Source organism: Mustelus asterias, unplaced genomic scaffold (assembly GCF_964213995.1).
Source record: "Mustelus asterias unplaced genomic scaffold, sMusAst1.hap1.1 HAP1_SCAFFOLD_539, whole genome shotgun sequence".
Taxonomy (NCBI): Eukaryota; Metazoa; Chordata; class Chondrichthyes; order Carcharhiniformes; family Triakidae; genus Mustelus; species Mustelus asterias.
Window position 1 is genome coordinate 88,467 of NW_027590490.1, and position 20,096 is coordinate 108,562.

Below are 20,096 nucleotides of genomic sequence, written 5' to 3' on the forward strand. Positions count from 1 at the left end.
AGAATCGCTGTCATTCGCTTAGTTTATTTGTGGAGGCCATCTTGCCTATTAGGTGACCGAGATAACTGATGGGTAACTTGAAACATTCACGTTTCTTTCTTCACACGGGGGTTGTACTTCACTAGAGGCTCCTGTGTTTCCTCTAGATTGTGTGAATGTTCCTGTTCAGTTCTGCCTGTGATTAGAATGTCATCCGAATAACACTGGACATCACTGAGGCCACTCAAGACTTGGTCCATTGATTTCCGGAATATGGCCTGTGCCGATGTTATTCCCAAACTTATACTGGAACAATCTTTGGTGGGTAACAATCATTAGCAGTGGTTGCGACTCAGTTGCACCCTTACCTGGAGGGTGCTTGGGACAAGTCTATCTTGCTGAACTGCTGACCACCAGCCAGCCCAGCTAATAGGTCCTCGATTAGTGGCAAGGGGTTCTGGTCAACGCACAGTGCTGGATTTAACATTGGCTTAAAAGTCCCTGCAGATACATACAGAACCATCAGGTTTAATCACTGGGATGACTGGATTTGACCAATCGCTCATCATTACAGGTTCAAATCACTTCCTCCTTGACTAATTTTTCTCGTCCCACTTCTACCTTTGGTCTAATTGCATAGAGCACAGTTCTAGCCTTGAAGCATCGAGGGTTGTCGTCAGGTTTGATCTTGAGCTTTGCCTCCACTCCAGTCATGGATCCTAGGCTTCCTATACTTCTCCAGAGGTTTTGGTTGCGTGTACTTGCTGTCAGCCAACTGGTTAATTGTTCCCCAGTTTAGCTTGGTTTTGTGTAGCCACGCTCCTCCAAAGAGTGCAAGAAAATTCCCCTTTACCGTGAGCCGAGGCAGTTCTGCTGATCGACCATTAGCTTCTACTTGAAGCGTGATAGATCCCTTCAGTGGAATAAATTCACAGGATTATGTTTGAAGGTTTTAGTGTAACTTCTGATTTTATATGCTTTCTGGGAGAAGTGATACAGCAGCTCCTCCACTTACTTCCATCTTTACTATTCGTCTGTCTAACTTTGGAGAAATCCAAAATAAACTCTTTCATGGATAGGGCACCTAGTTTAAGTTCTTGAACCTTTCCTAGCCCGGTATCATATTGGAAATCAGATATCATGTAGACCGTTTTTTTTTAGAACTTGCCATGTTTTTGCATTTGCACACCTTTGGGGTTGGAGAAATCTGCCGTCTCCAACACACCTCTGCTGTGTGGCCTTTCTTGCCACAGCTTCTACAGATATTTTCTCTGCTCCAACATTCATGTGGAGAGTGTGCCACCTATGCTATGCTTGCATTGTAAAGAGATTTCTTTCTTCCGTTCCCATCTTGTGTATTTTGGCTTCAGTTCCAATTTGGGAAGATTCTTTCACGGCCAATTCCACAGACACTGAGATCTTAACGGCGAGTTTTAATGTTTAAGAGTTTACCGTGAGCAATCGCCTTTGAATTGCTTCATTCCAAAGTCCACAAATAAGTCTGTCTCGTACAGTGTCTTCAAGGATTGAGCCATATTTATAGTTCTCCGTTAACCTTCTCAGCATTGTAACAAATTGCGATCTATTTTCACCCTCTTCTTGGCTCCTTTGACTAAATCAGAATCTCTCAACAACTGTCAGTGGTTTAGATGAGATATTACTTTCGAGAACCCTGCTCAGTCCCTCACAGGATTTTTTGACTTGACTTCTCAGGACGGACAAGGCTCTGTAGCAATGTAAAGGTTCAGAAAGTGATGACTTTAAGTTCATCCAGTATCTTGTTCATAGCCAGGTAACACTGAAATCTCTCTCTGTAAGCATTCCATGTTCCCACATTTTCTTCAAACGCCTTTTTGCCCACCATTGGAGTTACCAGTGATTAAACCGGAGTACTTTCATTAACTTTCCTCCTCTCCTGTCTTTTTTTCTCTTTATTAATTTGTGTTATTTGTTTTTTTTTAGTTGGATCTGTAGTTTGAATTTCTTTTCCAAACTATTTCTTGATAGGCAATCAATCTCCTTTTTACTCAAAGAAAATTTTATTTGCAATTCTTTTTATTTCTTTGTTGTAGTAGCTCTCTTTTAAGAGCACAGCGACTCTTTATAAGAGAATCCCAGTTACTGCAGTTCACCACACTGTGACGTTCCTGCAGCCTGGTGGTCTGCCCATCTTCAAAACGCTAAGTAAATGTTTTCTTTCAACCTGCTCAGAGTTTTGTATTTTTGTCACAATGTTTTCCCACTGCATTGATGGCTTTTCCTCCACTTATTTTAAGAGTTGAGGCTCTGGATTTTATTTTCTTCTCAACGTTGGGGCTCCAGATGAGAAAAGAAATCCAGAATCCGATCGGAAACCGATATATAACTCAAAGAAACACAAAGTGTATACAGACAGAGCTGAGTACATGATGTTTGCACCAGTCCCGCTAGACTTCAAAATAACTGAAAACACTTCCGATAAAGGAGGTTCATTAGATTAAATAATTTAAGAACATTTTATTGTCAACTTTTCAAAACACAAGGACAGCCAACCCCCGGGAAGTAAATTAGACAACAGTAGCATAATCTCCTAATTTGTTTTTATTCTTTGCTGGGACCCGGGATCTTGCTGCTTTCTTGCCAGCGTGGGCAAGGGACGAATTTGAATTGTTAGCATTAAGTGTCGACAGTTGCAATTGCACTCTTACTGACCTCATCACTCTCCTCCACATCAACATTTCCATTGGCATCGTCATCCATTTGCTTGTGAATACTCATGATGGCTTCAAAGCGCAGCACCTGCTCCTCAATGTGGCACGAGGCTTCATCAATCCTGCAAAGGTCTGAAGGGGAAAAACAGAATTAGACTGGAGTCCAATCTCAATCCCAGCAATTCTCTTTGAAGAAAATACATGCAACAAAATCCATCAACATTAACAACCATTGCTTGGGGTGGGTCTGCACACACAACAGAGTTACGGAGGCCATTGTGTCTGCATTGCCTCCAAACCCTTTAAGATATTCAGATTTGATTCTCAAGCACTCGACAGATGTCAACTCTGCCTGCTTTGAAAAAGTATCTTTCCTCCGCTGTAGCAATCACTTCTGAAATAAGAACGTAAAGGGCAGTGTGACATTAGACATCCTAATCCCTGGCAGCCAAGCGTTTGATGTATTAGAACCAGATACTCACTCCACTGCAGGCTGTGCAGTAACACAGAATGAGAGCTGGGCCAGGAACCAAACTAAGAGGCTTCAAATGCTCCGTGGTTGCAAAACATAGCCTTTTAATGAAGGTCTGTCTACACAGTCGTGTCACCTGGATTTCAGTACAGCGCAGTGCGGGGGATGAGTGGAATAAATTCCTCCAGTCCAGTTGCTTTGTGAAGCAGTTCTGTCAAGAGCTTTCCTGTCCACAGATGTGAACCATCGCTTTGTAAAACAATATTATACTGGAGACGCTGGAAATCTGAAATAAAAACAGAAAATGCTGGGAAAACTCAGCAGGTCAAGCAGCATCTGTGGAGGGGGAAACAGAGTAAACGTTTCAGAACTCATCCAGATGAAAAAAATCACAGACCTGAAACATTAACTCCATTTCTCTCTTCACAGAGCGGTTGAGTGTTTCCACAATTTTCTACCTTTATTTTGCAGAATTGGCACGAGGGCCAGGCTATATTAGATCAATAGAAGCCTCCTTCAACAGATGTAAAACTGTCACGTGCCACAACCACTACCTTCGGGAATCTAGAGGTAGGGAATGATTGCCGGCGACACCCACATATCATGGAACCTGCTGCTTCTCCTATTTTCAGGCCCCTTCATCTCCCCCCCCCCCCCTTTAATACTCTCCCACAATCATGCATTCTGAAGGTGATGTTCAGCTGAACGTGGTTAAGAGAGGACGTAGGTTAAAACTTGGGATAAAAGCAAACTACTGCGGATGCTGGAATCTGAAACCAAAAGAGAAAACGCTGGAAAACCTCAGCAGGTCTGGCAGCATCTGTAAGGAGAGAAAAGAGCTGCTGTTTCGAGTCCAGATGACTCTTTGTCAAAGCTAGGTTAAAGCTGGTTGCTCCAAAATGGCAGCACTAGCATCAGATCAATGTTACTCACTGCCGGATGCTAAGAGTTTCCCAATTCAGTATCTTTTGGGGAAACATTAGGTGTTACCAACATGGCATCAGGAGCGTTGCACACGCTACATCTTCCATTTCAGAACTTTAAGGGGCCTCACAACACCCAAAAATTCAATTTCGCCCACAGTATCCGGTCCTGTCATAGAATCATAGAGTCATAGAGGTTTACAGCATGGAAACAGGCCCTTCGGCCCAACTTGTCCATGCCGCCCTTTTTTTTTAAAACCCCTAAGCTAATCCCAATTGCCCGCATTTGGCCCATATCCCTCTATACCCATCTTACCCATGTAACTATCTAAATGCTTTTTAAAAGAAAAAATTGTACCCGCCTCTACTACTACCTCTGGCAGCTTGCTCCAGACACTCACCACCCTCTGTGTGAAAAAATTGCCTCTTTGGACACTTTTGTATCTCTCCTCTCTCACCTTAAACCTACGCCCTCTAGTTTTAGGCTCCCCTACCTTTGGGAAAAGATATTGACTATCTACCTTGTCTATGCCCCTCATTATTTTATAGACCTCTATAAGGTCACCCCTCAGCCTTCTACGCTCCAGAGAAAAAAGTACCAGTCTATTCAGCCTCTCCTTATAACTCAATCCATCAAGTCCCGGTAGCATCCTAGTAAAGCTTTTCTGCACTCTTTCTAGTTTAATAATATCCTTTCCATAATAGGGTGACCAGAATTGCACACAGTATTCCAAGTGTGGCCTTACCAATGTCTTGTACAACTTCAACATGACATCCCAACTCCTGTATTCAATGTTCTGACCAATGAAACCAAGCATGCTGAATGCCTTCTTCACCACTCTGTGCACCTGTGACTCCACTTTCAAGGAGCTATGAACCTGTACCCCTCGGTCTCTTTGTTCTGTAACTCTCCCCAACGCCCTACCATTAACTGAGTAAGTCCTGCCCTGGTTCAATCTACCAAATTGCATCACCTCGCATTTGTCTAAATTAAACTCCATCTGCCATTCGTCAGCCCACTGGCCCTGTGTTTGTGAATCTTGCTAAGCGCAGACTGAGTGTCAGAATTCCCTCCATAATAATTCCCTACATTATAACAGACTACTGAAGTACTTGAATAGCTGAAAAACACTCCTGTGAAAGGCACTCTATAAATGCAAATTCCATCGATTAAAACTTTTACAAACACACTTGGACACAAAGGTAAATGTCTAACAGGTAACCTAATTACAGCATTAACTTCAAATCCAGTTTTGTCAATGAAGAATTCAAATGAACGACTGGATTACTTCTTACTAACCTGAAAACTAACTATAGTTAGGACAGTTTGGGTCAGGTTTTGCATCCTCTTCTAGGTCCTGCTCTTCATACTTTCCACTTCTCCATCTCTCCTTCCTCATTTAAGATACTCCTTAAAACCTACCTCACTACCCAAACCTTTGGTCACCTGCCCCAATATTTTCTTCTATGACTTGGTGTGAAAGTTCTGTTTGATTACTTCCCTGTGAGCCTTTCACATACTAAAGGTGCTACATAAATGCAGGTTGTTTAATTGACCACCGTATGAACATTTCACATGCACATTACTGAGCAGTGGAATCCTACACACAATGTTGGTGCAGCTCTGGAAACCTAAATGCACTGATGTTGCATGGCTCATTGTGTGAGTTAGCGTGCAGTGAGCATCTATGGTGGAAGAGCAGTTGAACAACAGGGGCTTATATTTTGATTTGATTCATTGTCACATGTATAAACATAGTGAAAAGTATTGTTTCTTGCGTGGTCTACAAACAAAGCATACCGTTCATAGAGAGTGCAGAATGTGTTACAGTCATAGCTAGGGTGTAGAGAAAGATCAACTTAATGCGAGGTAAGTCCATTCAAAAGACTGACAGCAGCTGGGAAGAAGCTGTTATTGAGTCGGTTGGTACGTGACCTCAGACTTTTGTATCTTTTTCCCAACGGAAGGAGGCAGAAGAGAGACTATCCGGGGTGCGTGGGGTCCTTAATTATGCTGGCTGTTTTGCCGAGGCAGCGGGAAGTGTAGACAGAGTCAATGGATGGGAGGCTGGTTTGCGTGATGGTTTGGGCTACATTCACGATCTTTTGTAGTTTCTTGCGATCTTGGGCAGAGCAGGAGCCATACCAAGCTGTGATACAACCAGAAAGAATGCTTTCTATGGTGCATCTGTAAAAGTTGGTGAGAGTCGTAGCTGACATGCCAAATTTCCTGCCAAATAATCTGAGTACACCCCCTTTTGTCTATGATATACATAAATACACGTGAGGGTACAGAGCAGATTCAAAAAGATATGAGAAACAAAGGATTTTAGCAATGAGAACAGATGGGATCAGCTGGGGTTGTTTGCTTTGATTTGATTTATTCTGAATTTAGTTTTAAAATACTGGAAATAGAAAAAGCTATCAGATTGTAGTGAAAACCCCAACCGTATGTTCTTTAGGGAAGGAAAGCAACTGTTACCCTGGTCTGATTCCGAGAGACTCCAATCCTACATTAACTTCATCTGGACTTCCCCAACATCAGGAACATTCTTCCCGCATCGAGCCTGTCCAGTCCCATCAGGATTTTATATATTTCTGTGAGATCCCCTCTCATTCTTCTAAATTCCAGTGAGTACAAGCCCAGTCGATCCAGTCTCTCTTCATATGTCAGTGCTGCCATTCCAGGAATCAGTCTGATGAACCTTCTCTGGACTCCCTCAATAGCAAGAATGTCCTTCCTCAGACTAGGAGACCAAAACTGCACACTATACTCAAGGTGTGGCCCCACCAAGGCCCTGTATAACTGCAGCAAGACATCCTCACTCCTATACTCAAATCTTCTTGCTACGAAGGCCAGCATGCCATTAGCTTTCCTCACCACCTGCTGTATCTGCATGCCAACCTTCAGTGACTGTTCCACAAGTTGCACTTCCCCTTTTCCTAAACTAAAGTTTAAGTTTATTGATTAGTGTCACAAGTAGGCTTACATTGACACTGCAATGAAGTTACTGTGAAAATGCCCTAGTTGCCACACTCCGGTGCCTGTCCGGGTACACTGAGGGAGAATTTAACATGGCCAATGCACCCTAACCAGCACATCTTTCTTCCTTCCTATTTTTGCCACTAAAGTGGATAACCTCACATTTATCCACATTATGTTGCATTTGCTAAGTATGTATTTGCCCACTCAGTCAGCCTGTCCAAGTCACCCTGCAGCCTCTTAGCATCCTCCTCACAGCACACACTGCCACCCAGCTTAGTGTCGTCTGCAAATTTGGAGATATTGCATTCAATTCCTTCATCCAAATCATTAATGTACATTGTGAATAGCTGGGGTCCCAGCACTGAACCCTGCAGTACCCCACTAGTCACTGCCTGCTACTGGTGTTCTTCTCATTCTGGCCTCTCCATATTCCCAATTTTAATCGCTCCATCACTGGCAGATGTACCTTCAGCTGCCTGGGCCCTTAGCTCAGAATTCCTCCCTAAGCCACTGTGTGTGTATACCACTGCTTTAAGATGTTCCTTAGAATCTACTACCGACCAAACTTTCTTTCACCTGCCCTGATGCTTCTGTGCTTGGTTGCAAACGTTGTTTAATAATCAATTCTGTTAACTGCTTTGGGATGCTTTATTCAAATTAAGAGCACGAGAAAGCTATTCAGCCCTCAAGGTAGTTTAGCCATTCAGTAAGATCAAGGTTGATTGTATTACGGCCTGAACGCCACTCCCCCAACTCCCCACCACCCCGACACCCTTTGAATCCCTGCTAGTCAAGAATCTACTTCTGCCTTAAAAATATCCAATACCCTGTCTCTACTGCTCTCGGAAGAGAAGAGCTCTGCAGCCCCAAGACCCTCCAAGAGAAAGAAATTCTCCTAGTTTTCATCTTAAATGGGAGGCTCTTTATGTTTAGAATATATCCTCAAGTTCTAGTCTCTCCCACAAGGGGAAACATCCTCTCAGCATCCACTCTGTCAAGTCCTCACAGGATCTTATATATTGCAATAAGATCAACTCTCATTCTGCTGAACTCCAATGAATACAGGCACAACCTGTCCTCATAAGATTACTCCCTTGGATCCCAAGTACAGCACATCCACAGGTTCTCCTTTTTCCAACTTGCTTGTTACTTCCTCAAAGAACTCTAATAAATTAGTCAAATATGATTTCTCTCACACAAAACTATGTTGAGTCTGCCTGATTGCATTGAGATGTTCTAAATGCCTCTCTATAATCTCCTTAATAATAGATTCCAGCATTTTCCCTGTGACAGATGACTGGCCTGTAGTTTCCTGCTCTCTGTCTCCCTCCTTGTTTGAATAGAGGAGTCACACTCGCTATTTTGCTGGAAGAGCTCGACGGATTTTTGTTAGCCAAGACTGTCGAGGAAAGCAGAATGAAGGTGGGTAAATTAAGCTTACAGATCAACCAAGAATAGTGGAACAGACTCAAGGGGGCCGAATGGCCGTTCCTGCATTCCTATGTTTGGAATAAATTCTGGTTAGGGAGCTACACGGGAACAAAGACAAGCAGAAAGATAGAATCCCAATTGAAGCAAACAGTCGGTATAAGTTAGAGCAGCAGCAGAGGCACATTCAGACTATTCACAGCAGCTATCTTATCTCAATACATTTTATTTTACATCCCAGCTACTCGACTGATGGTAAATAGTTGAGGTTAATATTATTGGATAAGTGGCTCAAGGAGTTAGTTAAGTACAATGAAGTAAATTAAGTAACTCTCTGCCAGAGACCGAATACTTCAAATCGCTCGGCTGATCTGATGTGGAATTTTCTGCAAAACATTAAAGAAGACAACTTGCAGAAACAGACGACTGAAACAAAATAAACTTGCTGATTTGTCCTGTCTGCTCTCATGTTTACTGGTCACTTTCTGATGAATTGCATTGAGCGCATATTAATCACATCAAGAGCCCTCACAGTCACACCCGAGGCTTAGCTGCTCAGCCCCATTCTTTGTTCATACATGGCTGAAAATTAGATGCGCGGCCACAACACTAGTCAGTGCAAATTAAACAATGCTAGAATCACACCAAGGACAAACCGTATTGTGGCCAGCGCTCAGGAATGTGAGGTTGGAGTCCGGGAACATTGCCAGAGGTAACTGGTCTGAAATAACCTAAGGAAAGAGAGAGGATGTTAAAGCAGGTGGCAGGGTGAGCGGACCTGTTTGAGTGAGGACGGAAACTCTCAGCAATGGCAGCCCCGCCTCGGTCAAGGGGCAGGAACATTCAGAAGGGGAATGAGCAAACTTTCAGATGATGATTGCATACCAAATACAATTAGAAACTGTCGAGATTGGGGCTTTTCACAGGAGTTTAAATTAAATATTGCAGTATTCAATCTGTTAGTTCATCTGAAACGTACTGAACTGTTGTTATTCTTAAGACATGCACAAGCATCGCCACATTGCTGACTATGTTTGATATCCTTTACCACGTATGGAGCTACAATCTGCAGGCATTTTAAATCTGCAGGCGTTGATCATTCAATTTTTGGAATTGGAGCTCGTCACAGAAACTGCAAATAATATTTGCTTCAAATGAGTCAAGTCTGGAGAAGGGGAGGAAAGCGGCTAAATGTCCAATCACCCATGTTTACGGACTTTGAATATCAAAACAGTTTGACTCTTGCTTCATTTTGCACACAGAGTATGCGCGAATGGGTTGACTGGCAGGTGGTGTGGCAGTGTGAAGCTCAACCCAACTGCTTCACTTTTCTAAAGGGTCCGAGCATTCAGCTGAACCCTGCAGTCACCATTGCTTCTCAAGATAACAAAGGCTGCTGGAATCCTGACCAAACAGCTGCCAGATGCATCAGCTGCCGCACAAATTAATACTTCCTGCAAATCAACGTCACCCAATCTTCTGAAATTTGCAACACTTTCAGCAGTTTTAAGACTGTTACCAAAGATTCTCAAAGTGGGTCTCTATAACCACTGCAATTCCATTTTTTACTCTGGTAAATTCTTCAATGAAAAAACTGAGCTGCCAAAAACCAAAGCTTATGTAAATACCATCTTAACTCGAGGATCTAATGAACTCATTGTCTCGGTAAATTCAGATATACAGCTGTTGCAGTTAATAATTGTGAATTACAGATGTGCATCTCTACGCACAATACAGATCACTGAGGGCAGAGAGAACCATTGTTTAAAAAAGGATTCAGTCACAGACAGCGCGGCCAAGGCCAGATTTAGTTGCCCATGAGGTACTGGTGAGCCTTCTCCAGCAGTCACAGTTTCTGTGACGAGCTCCAATTCCAAAAATTGAATAGGGTGAAGGTGCTCCCATAGTGCTGTTAAATAAGGGGGAGGTTTCCTGGACTTTGACACAGTGATGTTCCCACGCACCTTCTGCCCTTCGAGGATTAGAAAGTGCTGCTGTACATCATGTAGATACCACACAGTGCAGACACAGCGCACAGCTAACAAAGGGAGTGGAGATTTAAGCCAGTGGATGAAGCAATGAAACAAACTACTTTGCCCTGAATGGTGTTGAGCATTTTAAGTGAAGTTGCAGAATTTAAGGTCACTTCCTCCAGACTGTATATACCACTGTGCCAGTACCTCTGGTAGGTCTAGCCTTCTACTGAGACAGGAACAATCCACGTTGGTGATAGGCAACTTCCCATCTACTTTTGTTTTGGAGTGTGATGGCTATTTATTTTATTCTCTGAGAAACACTAGTGAGCGAGTGGTTAGGATCTGGAATGTACTGTCTGAGTGTGTGGTGGAGACAGATTCACACAGTGAGTGGTTAGGATCTGGAATGTCCTGTCTGAGAGTATGGTGGAGGCAGATTCACACAGCGAGTGGTTAGGGTCTGGAATGTACTGTCTGAGAGTGTGGTGGAGACAGATTCACACAGCGAGTGGTTAGGATCTGGAATGTACTGTCTGAGAGTGTGGTGGAGACAGATTCACACAGCGAGTGGTTAGGATCTGGAATGTACTGTCTGAGAGTGTGGTGGAGACAGATTCACACAGCTAGTGGTTAGGATCTGGAATGTACTGTCTGAGAGTGTGGTGGAGAAAGGTTCAACTGAAGCATTCAGAATTGAATTAAATCGCTATTCGAAAAGGAAGACTCTGCAGGATTATGGGGAGAAGGTGGGTAAACGGCACTAGGTGAACTGCTCATTTAGACAGCCAGCACAGACAGGATGGATTGAATGGCCTCCTTCTGTGCTATACCCATTCTGTGATTGTGATTCTTTGGATAAAGAAATCTAGGATGTCAGCTGATCAGTCTGACTCTGTAAGAGTAACAATGTCAGGTTGCTGTATGCCTGTCTCCTGAGATAACCTCCACACCAGCCCCCAGGAAGCCAGTGTCACATTCCAATTCAATTCCCAAGTTTGTCCAGTTTTATTTGTGTGTTCCTTTCTAGCAGTTTGATATGAGTGGCTCACTGGGCCCTGCCACACACAGTAAAAAGATAACCATGTAGGTATGTGACTGGAGACATCACTTATAGGTCAGGCTGGGTCAGGCAGGCAGGGTTCCTGCCCTTGAGAACATTAATGAATCAGGTAGATTTTTGAGACAACCAGTCTCATTGTTTCCCGATTTTAACATGAAAATTCTCTTCCTGCCATGGTGAGTTCGGAACTTGTTCTCGGGGTCATTGGCTCAACAACAGCCACCATACAGCTGCACCCTATACCAGCGGGTATCTCCCACTGTACTTGAACAAGCTGCCAGCAGAGGAAGGCAGTGTGAGGTGGCTCAGTTCTTAGGCTGTCCTTTTGGATGGTTTAACAATTATAAACAATCCTGAAATTGATGCAACTTATTTAACAGCAGGCCCACAATTCACATCTGGCTCAGGATTGTTGAGAGGTTGAGAATAAAATTGCTTCCACTCCATTTCTCCCAAGCCCTGCTTTATTCCAGGCAAGCGATGGTTTTAGTGTCAGGGACATCTCAACAATTATTCTCCAATAATCTTCCACATTCTGACTCAAAATATACAAGGAAAATCCTCCAATGTTTCCTTGAGCAAGTATCTGGGTGATAAACATAACATCGCTTCACATGAGCCATTAGTGGTCAGTGCGCATGCTTCTAATGCAATGCTTGTGGGGGAACATGCTGCCTAACGGATATATTCATTTCTAAAGCAATCTAGCCAATGATCTTACAGCAGCACGAGGTGAACCATTTCAACCTGATTAGGAGGTTTCAGTTTGAACAAAGGAACTCTGGAGAATGAGGTGGGGGTGGTACTAACTTTCAGACAGTCAGTATAAACTTCTTCTGTGCCTTAATACTGTGATTCTATACGGATCAGCCAGGGAAAATGGATTGGTCAACCGATATCACCAATCAGCTTACCATCTGAGGTCCACTTAACAGAGGTTGGATAAATCTGTCTGCAACTGGGAGATCAGATAAAGTTGACCAATTGCGTGGGCTAGTGTTAAAAAATATTTGCAGTTTTGACTTTAGCAGGCAGTTTGAAGAGAGAGAACCCAATTAGTGCCTCATCATATGCTGGAGTGGGTGGACAGTGGGATGACAGCAACACGAGGATCAGTACTGAAGCCACACACTCAGGTGGCTTGTGTTAATTGCAGCATCAGCATACAGTGGAGGGGGCTGGTGCCACAGAGAGTATAAAGACTTGGATTTACACAGCATCGCATCCAGGCATCATACATAGCAGCCACTACTCTGAAGTATAGACTTTGGGAGATGGATTTATAGAACATTACCATCAGCACAATGGGATGTTTTCTACATCCAAAGCATTATATAAATGTTATAAAAGCAAAACACAGCATGCTGAAAATCTGAAATAAAAACAGAAAATCCTGTAAAAACTCAACAGGTCTGGCAGCAATTGTAGAGAAAGAAAGAGTTAATGTTGCGTGTCTACTGGACCCCTCTTCCCCCCTGCGCCATGTGGACTCCCCTGACCCGCATGGAACTCCCCCATGTGTCTGTATAACACTTTTTCTAGAAATGTTATTGATATGATTCTGAGAGGGAAGTAGAGTCAGTCACAAGGTCTCAAACTTACTAGCTAATCTGAAGGATGCCACCTTCAACAATGCAGCATTTCCTTCAGTACTGCATTAGAATGTGCGCTCTGATTCTATATTCAATCCGAGTGGGTCATTAACCTACAACTTTCCAAGTACCTGGATTAAAAACCTGAACAAGAATCAACTCAAAAACTTCAGTGAGCAGAACCAAAACTCTGCAGGTCTCAAATTTATTGATTCAAAGACATACTACAGACTGATGAAAGAACCAATGATGACAAGCTCAGCCAGGTTCTGCCCTCACCCCTGCAGTCGGTGCTAGCCACCATTTTTGAGTGAGCGAGTTGAGGCAGGTTTGACATAGCCTACCACCCTGGGCTAGCAAATGTCCAAGGCATTTGGCCTGACAATCAGTAACAGTAAACACCCTCGCAGTATTTCACACTGTTTAAATGAGGAAAATAAGTGCTTGGAGAGCCGGTGCCAAACACAAAGCGATATTGCAATGTCCCTCCCTTCGTGTGCAATGGAAAAGGGAGAAGGAAAGGGTGGCACAGAAAGGGTGGCACAGTGGTTAGCACTGCTGCCTCACAGCGCCAGGGACCCGGGTTCGATTCCCAGCTTGGGTCACTGTCTGCGCGGAGTCTGCACATTCTCCCCGGGTCTGCGTGGGTTTCCTCCGGGTGCTCCGGTTTCCTCCCCACATTCTGAAAGACTTGCTGTTTAGGTGCATTGACCCGAACAGGTGCCAGAGTGTGGCGACTAGGGGAATTTCACAGTAACTTCATTGCAGTGTTAATGTAAGCCTTACTTCTGACTAATAAATAAACTTTAAACTTCAAAATTGTGACCTGGGAATGGGTGCTCACACCTTCAATACAGAGCAAAACAACATTCAAAGAGCCACTGCTAAAACAAACTGCAGTCTGGAGACACTTCTTTGGGCATTGGTTAAGCCCCAGCTGACTTTAAGAAGCACGATATGTTGGGAAGGATGCCAAGGTATTCAAATCATAAAATATATCACAAGAGACCATTCATTCCATTCTGCCTCTGCTAGCTCTTTGTATTTTTGCTCACATTTTCCAACATTATACTCTATTTGCCAGATCTTTGCCCACTCATTCAACCCATCTATATCCCTTTGTAGCCTCTCATCCTCTTCACAAATTACTTTCCTATTTATCTTTGTGTCATCAGCAAATTTTGCAACCACCCCATCCATCCCTTCATCCAAGTCATTGATATAAATTGTAAAATGTTGAGATTCTAGCACTGATCCCTGTGGCACACCACTCACCACATCCTGCCAAGCAGAAAAAGACCCATTTATGCCTACTCTTTGTTTTCTGTTAGCTGGCCAATCTTCTAGCCATGCCAATAGGTTACCTCCTACACCATGAGAATCTATTTTCCACAGTAACCTTTGATGTGACACCTTATCAAATCTCTCCTGGAAATCTAAGTACAGTACAACCACCAGTTTCACTTTATCCACAGCACGTGACTCCTTCAAAGAACACTCCAAAGATGTGCAGGTTAGGTGGATTGGGTCTTGCTTAGTTGCCCCTTAGTGTCCTAAGATGCATAGGTTAGGGGGGAATAGCAGAGAAAATACGTGGGTTATGGGGATCGGGCCTGGGTAAGATGCTCTATTGGAAAGTCGGTGCAGACTCGATGGGCCGAATGACCTCCTTCTATACTGTAGAGGTTCGAGGGACTCCAAAAATTGGTTAAAAATGTTTTCATTAACTCTGCCTGATTGCCTTGAATTTTTCCAAGAATGCTATCATAGAATCCTTACAGTGCAGGAGGAGGCCATTTGGCCCATCGAATCAACACCGACCACAATCCCACACAGGTTTTAACCCCGCAACCCTACATATTTACCCTACTAATTCCCCTGACACTAACGGACAATTTAACCTGGCCAATCAACCTAACTAACCTGCACATCTTTGGACTGTGGGAGGAAACCGGAGCACTCGGAGGAAACCCACGCAGACACAGGGAGAATGTGCAAACTCCGCACAGACAGTGACCCAAGCCGGGAATTGAACCCAGGTCCCTGGCACTGTGAGGCAGAGTGCTAACCACTGTGCCACCATGCCGCCCTAACTGCTGTTATAAGATTTTTAATAATACTTTCTAGCTTAAAGGGGCACAATAAGCCCGAAAAGCAATCCAATTAATCTCACTCTCCTGCTCTTTCCCCATAGCCAGTAAATGTTCTTTTCAAGTATTTATCCAATTCCTTGTTGAAAGTTACTATTGAATCTGCTTCCCCTGCTTCTCCCACGTCGCGCCTTCCAGGTATTACTGCTGATAAATGCCGTATTTACTATGTAATCATAACTTGTGAGAAAAAATTGTACTCATCTCTCCCCACCCCCCCTTGGTTTGATCTTTCGTTACCCTTGCATGATTTGAAACCCTCCTATCAAAGCTCCCTCATCCCTGAGGAAATTGGAAAATGAGATAAGATTCAAATTTAATGCAAATCCCACAGGAATGACCTTCTGACACTGATCAGGCACTGAATCCCCAAAGAGCACCATGGAAATGAACAATGTCAGATTAATCCAACAATCGGAGAAGATACAAAGCAACAGCAGCAGCTTCAGTGCGGTGCACGTTCTTACCTTTCAAGGCTAAAGAGGAGATTCATGTGAATGTTTGCAGACATGAAAGACTCCCCCGTTACATGAGGGGAATCTGTTTCAATTGGCAGAAGGGTAGCTGCAGAGGTAGAGATGTTAACTGGCACAAGAACCGCCTCACAGCGCCAGGGACCCAGGTTCAATTCTGGCCCCAGGTCACTGGCGGTGCAGAGTCTGCACGTTCTCCCCGTGTCTGCCTGGGTTTCCTCCGGGTGCTCCGGTTTCCTACCACAGTTGAAAGATGTGCGGGTTAGGTGGATTGGCCATGCTAAATTGCCCCCTTAGTGTCAGGGGGACTAGCTAGGGTCAATGCATGGGGTTATGGGGATAGGGCCTGGGTGGGATTGTGCTCGGTGCAAATCCGATGGGCCGAATGGCCTCCTTCGGCACTGTAGGATTCTATGATTCCAAGAACCAGAGGTGTGGTGTGGAGGATTGATTTTGCACAACGATCAGTCGCAGCATATTGGTTTGAGAGAGTGCTGAAGCAGATTTAACGATGACTCTCAGATAAGAATTGGATCAATACCTAAGGAGTAAACACATTGCAGGGCAAAGGGAGTGAACGGGTCAGGCTAATTGCATAACTGTCTGCGTTCTCTTTCAAAGGACTGGAGCAGCTATGATGGGAAGAATGGCCCCACTCCATACAGTATTCTACAACACGCACGGTACGGGGCGGCACGGTAGCACAGTGGTTAGCACTGCTGCTTCAAAGCTCCAGGGACCTGGGTTCGATTCCCGGCTCGGGTCACTGTCGTGTGGAGTTTGCACATTCTCCTCGTGTCTGTGTGGGTTTCCTCCGGGTGCTCCGGTTTCCTCCCACAGTCCAAAGATCTGCGGGTTAGGTTGATTGGCCATGTTAAAATTGCCCCTTAGTGTCCTGAGATGCGTAGGTTAGAGGGATTAGTGGGTAAAATATGTAGGGATATGGGGGTAGGGCCTGGGTGGGATTGTGGTCGGTGCAGACTCGATGGGCCGAATGGTCTCTTTCTGTACTGTAGGGTTTCTATGATTTCCTTTCTAACACCACACAGAGTGGAGGCCATGAGTGTCTGAGAGAGCTTGTTCTGTCAGTTTACACAGTCAGCACTCAAACCCAACTCCCAGTATGTGAAGAAATTTTTTACCTCAAAAAATCAGATGAGTCTAACCTCTCAAATGCTGCCAGCCACATGACTGTACCATTAACAATATAGTCAGTACAGCAACCCATTATAGTACAACAGGTACATTTGATTAACCAAGATACTACTCGCCTTGTTTAGACCAGGAGTCTGATGATGCAGCTGTATAGAACGCTGGTTAGGCCGCATTTGGAGTACTGCGTCCAGTTCTGGTCGCCGCACTACCAGAAGGACGTGGAGGCATTGGAGAGAGTGCAGAGAAGGTTTACCAGGATGTTGCCTGGTATGGAGGGTCTTAGCTATGAGGAGAGATTGGGTAGACTGGGGTTGTTCTCCTTGGAAAGACGGAGAATGAGGGGAGATCTAATAGAGGTATACAAGATTATGAAGCGTATAGATAGGGTGAACAGTGGGAAGCTTTTTCCCAGGTCGGAGGTGACGATCACGAGGGGTCACGGGCTCAAGCTGAGAGGGGCGAAGTATAACTCAGACATCAGAGGGACGTTTTTTACACAGAGGGTGGTGGGGGCCTGGAATGCGCTGCCAAGTAGGGTGGTGGAGGCAGGCACGCTGACATCGTTTAAGACTTACCTGGATAGTCACATGAGCAGCCTGGGAATGGAGGGATACAAACGATTGGTCTAGTTGGACCAAGGAGCGGCACAGGCTTGGAGGGCCGAAGGGCCTGTTTCCTGTGCTGTACTGTTCTTTGTTCTTTGTTCAGGATGCCACACATCTGGCCCTTCAGTGCTCCACCAACAGAGTGCTGCACTGTCAGAGGTGTTGCCTTTCAGTGAGATGCTAAACTGCCTGCCTGTTCAGGTAGGCGCAAAAGATCCCGCTACATTATTCAACAAGGAAGTTATCCTGGTATCCTCTCCAACAAAAATAGGCTAACTCATTAACCATCGCATTATTGTACACGGCACCTTGAGTGCAAACTGCATACAAAGCACAGAAACCTCACTTCAACAGTTGTCCGTGAAAGCTTTCCGACATCTTCAGGGCCTGAAAGACTTTGTATAAATGCAAGCTCTTTGTTTACAAGGTAACTTTCTTTGAGAAAAAGAAAGACATGCTCCTCCAAATATCTTGCATTTACTGCTGTGTCCAATGCAGACAGAGGCAGTCGAAGTTTTAACATACATTTTTAATTCTGAGCACTCTCCCACGTACAACCAGCACATCCAATTAAAATGTGCACATTCATTCAGAGCTGCTGCTGCAAGGTTTAAGATTCCGTACAGATTCCTCCGCACTACAGACAAGCTCATCTGCATTCTCACTGCACCAGAGCTACTGAGATTCAAGACAACTTGTGTGGGCGACACAGCTCATCCCCATTTTCATTTGACGACCCTCTCTTAAATACAATTTCGATGGTTCTGGGCAAAATGTGATGACTGTTAAACTACCCAGGGGAGAGTGAGTGAGTGAGCGAGGGCAAAACCCTGAGACTGGAGCCAAGAAGGGAAAAAAACTCAGTCTTGGACATGTATCGAATTCTAGTGACAAGCCTGAAATTTATCTGCAAATTGTTATGCTTATTGCAATAGTCTGTAATATCAGACAGACATCAAAGCAAACCGACTTTGGCTAGTCTCGGAGTCTTAAAATATCCAACTGCACTAATTTAAAGTATAAATTACATGCTGTTTTTACACTTGGATATGCACTCTTATTTTGTAACTTTTCTACCAATTATTTTACTTGAAAGCATAGAATACATTCAAAGAGAATGACACAAAGCATATAAACAGCAGCTTTAAGACTAGCTATGAATGAGAGCCAGGATGGGGTGCTCAGAGATTCATGTTTACAACTTGGCAATTCTGAAGCAGTGCACTGGTGACTCTCGGCACAGCTCGAGAGAATGAGAAAGTTTATCCGGGTCGATGGAGCTGGACACAGGATGTCAGCACAAAGTGGTCAGAAGACATTCAATACTGCAAGAGCTGCACAGAAAGGTCGCTGGTTCAGAACTGTACGCTGCAGAGTCTAATTACACACAACCTATACTTGTTTGCATATTCTGAAGAACAATTTCAAATATTGTATGCTTAAGCTGGTTCCTCAAATAGCCAGTCCTTTAATCTGACATCCATTCACTAGCTTTTAGAAGAAAATACTTCTGAGAGATATTTTTGAAGTGTCAACTCGCTCACAGGGGCTGGATTAGTTCTGAGACGCTGATAAACTATTCTCTGATGTACAGGAACAACACCTGACCGGTCCAAGCTATTCTTGATCTAATCACTGGTTCAGAGAAACACGAGATTAGCCAGTACAGTGCGAAGGAGGTCTGGCAAAGTTAAAAAAGGCCCCACCATCTGACAATCCATAACAGCAAGGCCAATGCTCACAGCTTGTTAACCACTAAGATGGTTGAATAGTAGCAGTCCTGATGGGAAGTATGAATTTTAGCCAGAAGCTCGGTGGTTAGTAATGGGAGGAGTAAATGAAACAAAATCACGGCAGCCATTTCGAGAAGCTACACAGAACAATCTGCGCAGCTGCTGTGCGAAACACCAACAGCTCTGACCAATCAAGTGTCTATTGTGCTCCCAGAAACACCCTTTAGTCAGGCAGGAAGCCCTGCCATGCTACCCTGTGACAGATAGGAATGCTCTCTGCCAGCTAATGTATGGGCACTAGAGAGAACCCATTGTTTTCTCCACCCCTTCTTGGTTGTCAGCTGTGTCTCAATAGGCAGCACTCTCAACTCTAACTCAGAGGTTGGTGGGTTCAAACGCCAGAGCACATAAACCGGGACGACACTTCAGGGCAGTACTGAAAGTGTGCTGCACTGTCAGAGTTGCAGTCTTTTGGATGAGACTTCAACCCAAGGTCCTGTATTCCCGAATTAGGGAGTTCTGGTCAATATTTGATTTGATTTATTATTGTCACATGTGTTAGCATACAGTGAAAAGTTTTGTTTCTTGTGCGCTATACAGACAAAGCATACCTTTCATAGAGAAGGAAAGGAGAGGGTGCAGAATATAGTGTTACAGTTATAGCTAGGGTGTAGAGAAAGATTAACTTAATGCGAGGTAGGTCCATTCAAAAGTCTGACAGCAGCAGGGAAGAAGCTGTTCTTGAGTCGGTTGGTACGTGACCTCAGACTTTTGTATCTTTCTCCTGACGGAAGGTGGAAGAGAGAATGTCCGGGGTGTGTGGGATCCTTAATTATGCTGGCTTTTTTGCCGAGGCAGCGGGAAGTGTAGATTC

At 44.2% G+C, this 20,096-nt stretch overlaps 1 protein-coding gene across 17 annotated transcripts in view; it reads right to left on the bottom strand.

Moving 5' to 3' along the window:
• Positions 1 to 20,096, bottom strand: part of LOC144486965 (stromal interaction molecule 1-like) — a 138,309-nt gene that overhangs the window by 87,208 nt on the left and 31,005 nt on the right. For 10 of the 17 annotated variants that reach the window (XM_078204994.1, XM_078204985.1, XM_078204984.1 and 7 more), the window contains exons 2-3: positions 9,135 to 9,209; positions 2,671 to 2,801 (exon numbers count right to left, since the gene is read on the bottom strand). In XM_078204994.1, the coding sequence (XP_078061120.1) occupies positions 2,671 to 2,801; positions 9,135 to 9,209 (206 nt within the window). The remainder of the gene's footprint in view (positions 1 to 2,670; positions 2,802 to 9,134; positions 9,210 to 20,096) is intronic. The other 7 variants (XM_078205001.1, XM_078204993.1, XM_078204997.1 and 4 more) reach the window with 1 other exon arrangement.